Source organism: Monopterus albus, unplaced genomic scaffold (assembly GCF_001952655.1).
Source record: "Monopterus albus unplaced genomic scaffold, M_albus_1.0 scaffold25.1, whole genome shotgun sequence".
Taxonomy (NCBI): domain Eukaryota; kingdom Metazoa; phylum Chordata; class Actinopteri; order Synbranchiformes; family Synbranchidae; genus Monopterus; species Monopterus albus.
Window position 1 is genome coordinate 764,092 of NW_018127905.1, and position 8,768 is coordinate 772,859.

At 39.0% G+C, this 8,768-nt stretch overlaps 1 protein-coding gene across 1 annotated transcript in view; it reads left to right on the forward strand.

Moving 5' to 3' along the window:
- Positions 1-8,768, forward strand: part of camk2d1 (calcium/calmodulin-dependent protein kinase (CaM kinase) II delta 1) — a 104,354-nt gene that overhangs the window by 47,074 nt on the left and 48,512 nt on the right. Inside the window, exons 3-4 of the mRNA XM_020594854.1 lie at positions 2,162-2,221; positions 6,105-6,159. Coding sequence (XP_020450510.1) covers positions 2,162-2,221; positions 6,105-6,159 — 115 coding nt within the window. The remainder of the gene's footprint in view (positions 1-2,161; positions 2,222-6,104; positions 6,160-8,768) is intronic.

Genomic DNA, 8,768 nt, shown 5'->3' on the forward strand with positions numbered 1-8,768 from the left:
CGTTTGTTGCTCCAGTCCACGCTGCTCAGTGAGCAGAGGACGAGGAAGCCGTTTCCTGCTCTGTTTTCCTCTGTTGCGGGTGGGCGCTGCCGGCGGCGCTGCAAGTACCGGTCCCATCCAAATGCAGTATAGTACCATTTTAAATGCCTCAGTACCGCGGTACCATACTAGTACCGGTATATCGTGCAACACTAGTTGGCTGCATTGAAATTAGCTGCTGTCCTGGTTTTTTGGAGCATGATGATGATGTTCTTGAGCCCATGAGGGTTTTCTAAATGGGCCAGCTCCAGAATGAATCCCTCCAAGGATTGGATTCATGATTGAGAAACATTAAGCGGTTAAGGAGAGCATCAAACTATGCATTTGGTTTTTGCGCACTCTGGTGAAGTGGAGTAGTCTGTAAGCAGATCCTATGGTCTAGCCTAGAAGCTTAATTTTGCCTGACGGTTGAAGACTGAGACAACATGTAGGCAATAAACAGTGTATCTATGTGCAAATGTAAAATTAATGCTTAACAACAAGCTTTTTCAATATGTGCCAACATTATGTGTACAACCTTAAGCATCTGACCACTAAAAGCATATGGTTTTATATATAATATATAGCTGTAATGTAATTAGTGTAACCTGTTTTTGCACTTTGCACAGCTTGATTTCTTTTGGGGAGATGGTCTTGAAGTCTTGAACCAAGGAACCAGGAATTGTTCTTGTGGAGTTGACTTAACTGTGCGGAAGAAATGGGAAATTTCAGCAAAGCCTTGAAGTATCCCAGCAGACCCCACCTTGAGAACTACTCAACTCTAAGATAGTGTAGCCTCCGAAATTTAAAGTAATATTATTGTTTTATTCATGGTGATAGTGCATCATTTTTTGTATATATGGAAGAGGAAGAGCCCTGGTGTTGGCCAAAGATAGAACCTGCAATATATAGTACTGTGAAAGTTTAGCAGTTTTAGCAAGGTTGTAATGGTAATATATATTGATTTCTCAGTCCCTCTATTAAGCTATAACCAGAAAATACAGGAAATATGTAAACAATATTAAACACAAAATTATCCGAACAAACTGGCTTCTACAGTCCAAAGTCAGTATTTAGTGTAACCTCTTTATGCACTTTGCACAGCTTGATTTCTTTTGGGGAGATGGTCTTGAAGTCTTGAACCAATGACAGACCCTACACCATGTTTCACTGACCTTCCATTCTTAACCTTAGAAACGGTAGCTTGGCATGAAAATTTCCAAATTCATTGAATAAGACCTGAACAGAAACCTACTAAGTGTAACCTGAGTCGTGAGTCGAATGATTTTCATTATTCTTTGTGTCTGTCTCACTTTTTCTGCCCTTTACACCTGGTTCTTGTAGATGTTGAATCAGAGATGCATTTGCCTCTGCTGCAGTGATTAAATTGCAGTGATGGATCAGTTTGAGCAGCTATTTGTATAATTTCCATTACTCCATTGTCTTGTTTTGCAATCTTATGGGACAGCCCTAAAATGTGTTTTGCTATCCAAACAAGACATTGTAGTAGCACAGCATGCAAAACCCTACACCAGAGTACTTGGGGTGTGGTTTCACATATTTGGGGGATAGAAACAGATTTTCAGTAAAACAGAATTGTCAAAATTGCCACAGCAATCATTTTTCCCCAATATAATAATATAGTTAAAATAATAGGTTTTACACTTCCCATAATGCAACTGACTCAGTGTTTCCCCTATTTAAAATAAAGTTCATACTGTTATCATCCTATTTGTTTCCTACTTTATGGTCTGAATACTAACAACCTTGGCGAAGATAGACTTCAACTCTATCATTCAGTTTTGTTATATTTTTCTTCAGTGTAACACGAGTGGATTTGTATGAACAAGCAGAAACGCTTTACCAGCACAGGGATTTGGCATACCTTGCAGCCTCCATATAGACACTTGAACATCTATCACATACTGTTTTAGCAGTAATACAGAAACGTGCCAGAGTTTTCCTTGAATGTGTCTCCTGACCTTGTTACACAGAAATGACTTATAACTGTATATACTGTACTGCAGAGGGGAAATGTGGAGGGATACGTGGGCAGTGTTTAAGATATGGAAACTGTACAGAGCGGTTTGAAGAATTTCAGAAGGGCTCAGCTGACAGATGTGCTGTCCTTTTGTCTCCACAGATCACCAGAAGTTGGAGCGAGAGGCCAGGATTTGCCGCCTGCTCAAGCATCCCAACATTGGTAACTAATGCTCCCATTCTTTTTACTCTTCTGTCTCTTTCTGTTCACCCTCTCGTGATCTGATATAGATGTGTAATGCAGTATAATGTATATCCATATGTTTCAAATCAAATCAAAGGTTAGCTTGATGATGGTTTCATAGATATAAGGGGGTGGTACAATAATGGTTTAAATATAGGGGTACCTATAGACATTTTCAGACTGACTCCCAGGAAGCATTAATGGTTTTATACTTGATAAAGGTAATGAAAGTTATTAAAAGTAGTCGTCTAAAAAAAGTGAAGAGAGTCTGAGAGAGTTCAAATCCAGACTGGGAACCATCGATCATCCAACAAACAGGTCTGATAAAGTTTAATGTTGGCTTTAGACCCCTAGTTTGGGTAAAAAAAAAACCAGCAAGAAAACCTTTATAAGTGTTTTCCCAAAAAAGGAAAAATACATATGCTTAAATGAATTCCTACAAGAAACCCACCGCCACAAATAGAGCACATGTACTGAAGCCATGTACTGCATGGCTCCGGTTCCCCCTCCCCAACACATGCACACATACGGCACACATTTCCCTCCCTTGCTTCAGTAGTCACAGAGGCCAAACTACTGTAATTACCACCTCAGTAACGACTTCACTACACTGAAACCTGGCATTTATTTGCTGTTCGGTCCCTTTACTTTTAGTGAGTAGGTGGCAGCAACAAACGGATGGATGATAGGGAGTTATTTGGTTTGCTGGTCTATTGTCCTGATGTCAGAAATTCACTAATGAACACATCACAGAGGAGGGTTTAGTTAAAGGAAGGTTATTTCACGGAGGTTTGGGTTCCCACATTAATTATTGGTTAGTTAGCAGCCAACATAAGAGATCTTTATATAGTAGATATTAATTTTATTTTACATATGGTGTAGTTCCTTGATAGTAGAGTAGATAGAGTGAGTAGATAAGGAGTGAACCATTTAGAGCCCAAATGGTACTATTGATATAATAATAATTTTTAGGTTGATTTGGATGGTTGAGAGTAATAAGTGAGATGACAATATCACCTAACATCAAAAACATAACCTAAAAATGAGAGAGTTATGTAGTTCCATTTAATTGTATTTGTATAGCACCAATTCACAACAAAAATCTTCAGGCTCTTTACATGCGGTAGCAACAGTAGTAATACCTTACAGTATTACAGAGAAAAACCCAGAAAATCCCCCTTGAGCAGCACTTGGTGACGGGGGGAGGAAAAACTCCCTTTAATGGAAGAAACCTCCGACAGACCCCGGCTCTTGGTGGGCGGCCTTCTGCCACAACCAGATGTGGTGAGTGGATAGAGGAGAGAGAAAAGAAAAGAAAAGCAACAAAACACAATAAACACAACCACAGTCGAGCACTGAGCAGGTTGATGTGGCCGGTGACTGCTCATCAGAAACGTAGAGCTCCAGAGCCAGGGCAACCTGCAGAAAGGTACAGGGAGAGAGAGAGGACACACTACGGGAGAGAGGAGACACACAGTTAGTGACATGTAATGGTGGCATATAAATACAAGACATCAGCCTGACATCTTTTTAGCTGGAGTAGATGTGACTGTCTTAACTTGGATCAAGATAGCCAGTTACTCCTAGAGTAACAGCAGTCTATTAAATTGTGATAGATGCACATACAGTATAGTGCAATGCAGCTATTGACGTCACCGGTTGGGGTGAGTGGATAGAGGAGAGAGACAAGATAAGCATCAAGACACAACAAAAACAAACAATCAAACACTGGGCTGGTCGATGTGGCTGGTGACTGCTCATCAGAAATGTACAGCTCCAGAGCCAGGACTACCTGCAGAAAGGTACAGGGAGAGAGAGAGGACACACTCCGGGGAAGAGGAGACGCACAGTTAGTGTCACGTAATGGTGGCATATAGATGCATGGAGACAGAGGATAGGAGAGGAAATCAAAACATTATGGGGGCCCCCCAGGCACCTAGGCTTATAGCAGCATAACTAAGGGAAGGCTCAGGGTCACCTGATCGAGCCCTAACTATAAGCTTTATCAAAAAGGAAAGTCATAAGTCTAGTCTTAAAGGTAGAGAGGGTGTCTGTCTCCTGAACTGAGACTGGGAGTTGGTTCCACAGGAGAGGAGTTGGATAGCTAATGGCTCTGCCTCCCATTCTACTTCTGTGTACGCTAAGAACCACAAGTAAACCTGCACTGTGAGAGCGAAGTGCTCTGTTGAGATGATAAAGTTCTAAGAGGTCTTTAAGATATGATGGAGCCTTGTCATTAAGGGCTTTGTTTGTTAGGAAAAGGACACACACACAGTTTTTCAGCATCACTTTAAGAGAGGATGTTCCTGATTTTGACAATGCGTGTTTTAATAAATGTACTGTTTTTTAATTAAGCATCAATCCAAAATGTTTGATATCACAGTAATATTAAATAAATCATTTGTGCTTTTTCTATCAGATACAAAAAGTACAGTTTGATTGGTGCCCATTTTTCATTGCCAGTCATTGTATTTGGACTACTGGATTACTGTGCCTAGATTTAGGTGTTTACTGTGGCAAGTTCCTGATAAATTTCTGCAGAAAAGTAGTGAATACCTGTAATTTATTTATATTCAAGTGGGAAATGTAGGTGTTTAAATGCTGTTTCTTGGCAGCTTCAGTCTAAAAATACTGACGCTGGTGTGACATCAGTTATTCTAATCAAGATTGGACTTTTCACAGATCTGTTCTGCAGTAAATGTATCGTTCAAATGCTGTTTCTTGGCAACTTCAATCTAAGAATATACTGACACTGGTGTGACATCAGTTATTCTAATCAAGATTGGACTTTTCACAGATCTGTTCTGCAGTAAATGTATCGTTCAAACTATCATACAGTGTATGCCTTATCAGAAGTGCTAGACAAACAGTATGCATATGGACATTCTTAATGTTACATCAGTAAAACCCTTTGTATATGCTGTGCTTTTATTGATGTAGACTGTATATCTATATAGAGTATGCTGTATGCTTTCATCTGTAACTGCACTGACAATATAGAGTTTTACACTTTGGTTTGGTTGAAAGACCTGCATTTGTCTGTGACAGCAAGATGAATGGTGATTATAAAGCTTTTCTCTGTGATTATCTTTCAAGAATAAAAATCAAAGAACAGACACCTCTGTGCCAGAAGTCATTGGTGGAATAAAGTTGAGACTCTCAGTAAGGGGTTTTAGAAGGTGGCTGACTTCTCCATTCAGAAATCTCCCAACAGACATGGCAATCTACAGATTAAGATTCTGCATATGTTGCTATGATATGAACAGTCACTTTGAGGATTAATTTAACTTTTCATGAAAAGTACCCCCACTGCTCATTTGTGTTGAGTGGTGGAGGTAGTTAGCATATCTTAGCCTAGACTCAATTTTACTGATTCAAATTCTGCTTATTGAATCTCCGGTTCCAACATTTTTTTGGTGAGAAAGAACAAATAATTCAAGACTATAGCAAACACGCAGGCACAAAATTGATATCAGTCTTCTCACCTTACTCTTGGAAAGGAAGCAAAATGTTCCAGGAATTTTTCCCCTTTCAGCCAGTCATGTCTGCTTAGCAGTAATAGACTGTTAAAGTTTGCCACCAGGAAAGAAAAATGCTGAAAATATCAAAGCAGACACAAACTGGTAGATTTTGACACCTTAGTGTTTCACAGTTTTACATCAGTGATACATTTCCTTATTTGCTGAATCCACTTGTCCAAAACTCTTAACCTCACTTCACCCAGAGAAGACACCATTCCACTGTTCAATGCCCAGATTGTGGTTAACACTTACTTACCGGGTTGCCTGGTGCAGTGTGTTTAACATAATATACTAACTTAACTTCTCTTTTTTCCCTCTCCTCTTTCTTCCCTCCCTTGCAGTGCGGCTCCATGACAGCATATCAGAGGAAGGATTTCACTATTTGGTCTTTGACTTGTAAGTCTAGGATTTTTATTTTCCACATCACATATATGTACACCACATGGTTAAGCACGGGCCAGACACACAGAAAAACACACTGTCATCATCGTCAGGTTAGAAACCTGACAGCTGCCAATCAGATGTGTTCTGTCAGAGGTATTATCATAGATTAGACGTGGCATTTTTACTTCTTCTTGGCTCCATCTGCGCTTAGTCATTGCACACCCTGACCATATTCACACACCACTTAGAAACATTGCACTGGTACTTTAGCTATGATATAGGACTGCATCATGCGCACACACACAAATTTCAAATGAGCTGAACTGCTTCATGTAGGATCAGATACAAACCATGCAGTTTTCTAAATGAGAACTAATGTTAATGCAAACACAAATAGCAGGAGGATGACCTTATTCACTCAGATCTGCTAACAGCCATCTGCTGCTTCTCTCTGTTCATCATTCATACAAACTAATAAAGTGTCATTTCAGCATGTTACCGTTAAATATCACTCTGAATAAATGAATATTTTAAAGCTATTCATCCTCAGATGTGACTACCAGATACTTTATAAATATTTTGTATATTATGCTGCTTTAACCTCTTTTTCAGTTTGAAGCTACAGGTTTTAAATGTGTTTTTTTTAAATGGTAATAAGTTGGCCCTTTCAGAAACTAAAACCTACAATAACATCACTGTCATGCCATTGGCCGTTGGTGACACTGTTAGAGCCACAGACTGTGAACCACAACCCACAATAAGTTTCTGATTAATGGCATATGTTTTTTAAATTTCCCCACAAATGCTGCGAGACCAAAAAAGGACTGAAACATGAAACCATTCAGGATTTCTACAGGTGGAACCCTTAACTTGACTGGAGAAGGATGTTAGTGTGCATGCTCTATGGCCTTAAAAATGCAGGAGTGTGTAGACCATCCAGGTAATTTTTTCTGCCAAAATCCAGAATCATGAAGATTTTTTTCCAACTATGAGCCACTGATTAACTTTCACAGGATTGAATTGGCCACCATTGTGTAATTCGATATTCAGTTCTCCTTAATGCATCCATGGTTTACATCATCTCAGAAAAAAAATGTAAAAACATAACTGGACACAGCAACTTCCCTGGAGTCTTCTTGTTATGCTGATGTTGCCAGGTAAGCAGCTAAGAAACATAGTCATGCTAAAAATCAGAATAGGGAGATGTATAGAATTTTACATGAAAATTCTTAGTTAGAACCAGACAGTGGCCTGTATGGGAATGTGGTCTGATTTCTCATGGCCATGTTCTTCAAATCTGATCAAATTTTTAAACATAACATTCATTATTTGAAATAATTGTGGAATATACATTGTCTGACCCAGCATTTCAGCTGTGCAAGATGCACTGTTACAATAATTTATCTGCAAAAAATGTTCTTCATTGAATGTGGCTGTAGTCTTCTGTCAACCTGTATTATATCTAGTACTACTGTTTCCCAATTTGTTAATAAAGCAGTGAATATCCCTACTTTGTTATAAACCTAATATCCTGGGCTTTCTATGTCACTTCATTTAATCTCCATTCTATTGTTCAAATCTCACCCTCTATCCCTCCTCCCGTCTACCCGCCATCTCCCTCATTCCCCCTTTCTTGTGTATTGTCAGCTGTTGTTTGCATTCTAATCTGACAGCCAGAAAGGAAACTGCTTTGAGTTTATTATAAATGCTGCGTTTAATTTGACTATGTGCCATTCAAAAGAACGAAGGGTGTTTAACTGGCTAAAACACAACACACAGATTAAAAGCACTAAAAGAATGCTGTAAGAGACAGACTGGTTGAGCAAAGTGACCGTGAATGGAGGAGGGGGCTAACGTATTATATTTCTAGAAGCTCAAAGTTTAAACCCCCTTTTTTTTTTTTAATTAAGTGAAAAGCAACACATTAATATACTTCCAGTCTGCTGAATGCATGTGAACAATAATACTAGGACTCTCCAGATCATTTTACAGCTGAGATTGTCTCAACACCATAGTCATTAAAAGTTACATAAAACTTTAATGTAAAAACCCCTGAAGACTCAAATCAGTAATGTTTGATAGGCCATGGGAAACTGGTCTGCTGACCCACTTTTAAACCCGTTTAACACTTTTAAAGGGAGATAATGTCAGTTTACTCATTATGGGATGTTGTACTCAGAGCGTGAAAGCATCTGTATAATGTCTTGAATGGAGTTACTCAAGTCTGGCAGAATATGACTTTCTAAGCTTGGAGACTACGCAATTTTTAAGAGAGTTCAAGAAAGACGGTGAACTCACGAGGAAGGGGTCTAATGAAAACCATTTGAGTTACATTATGGGAAATTTAGAATTCACTGTTCAGTGATTAATTCAACTTGATGTGTCTTTGCTGTTTTATTGAAGGACAATATTAAATTGTGCTGTGTACTGATGTCTTGTTAATAGTAAATCGAAACAGTATTCACTAGGTTGTATTGACCCAGTGAAAAAGCCCTAAGACCTAGGGGGTACAGAAAACAAACACATTCAAGAGGCTGCAATACCACAAACCTTCCTGCAGCATACAGTATATGACAAGATAGACAATACAAGTCCATTTTTCTTAAGGCATGCCTGAGACA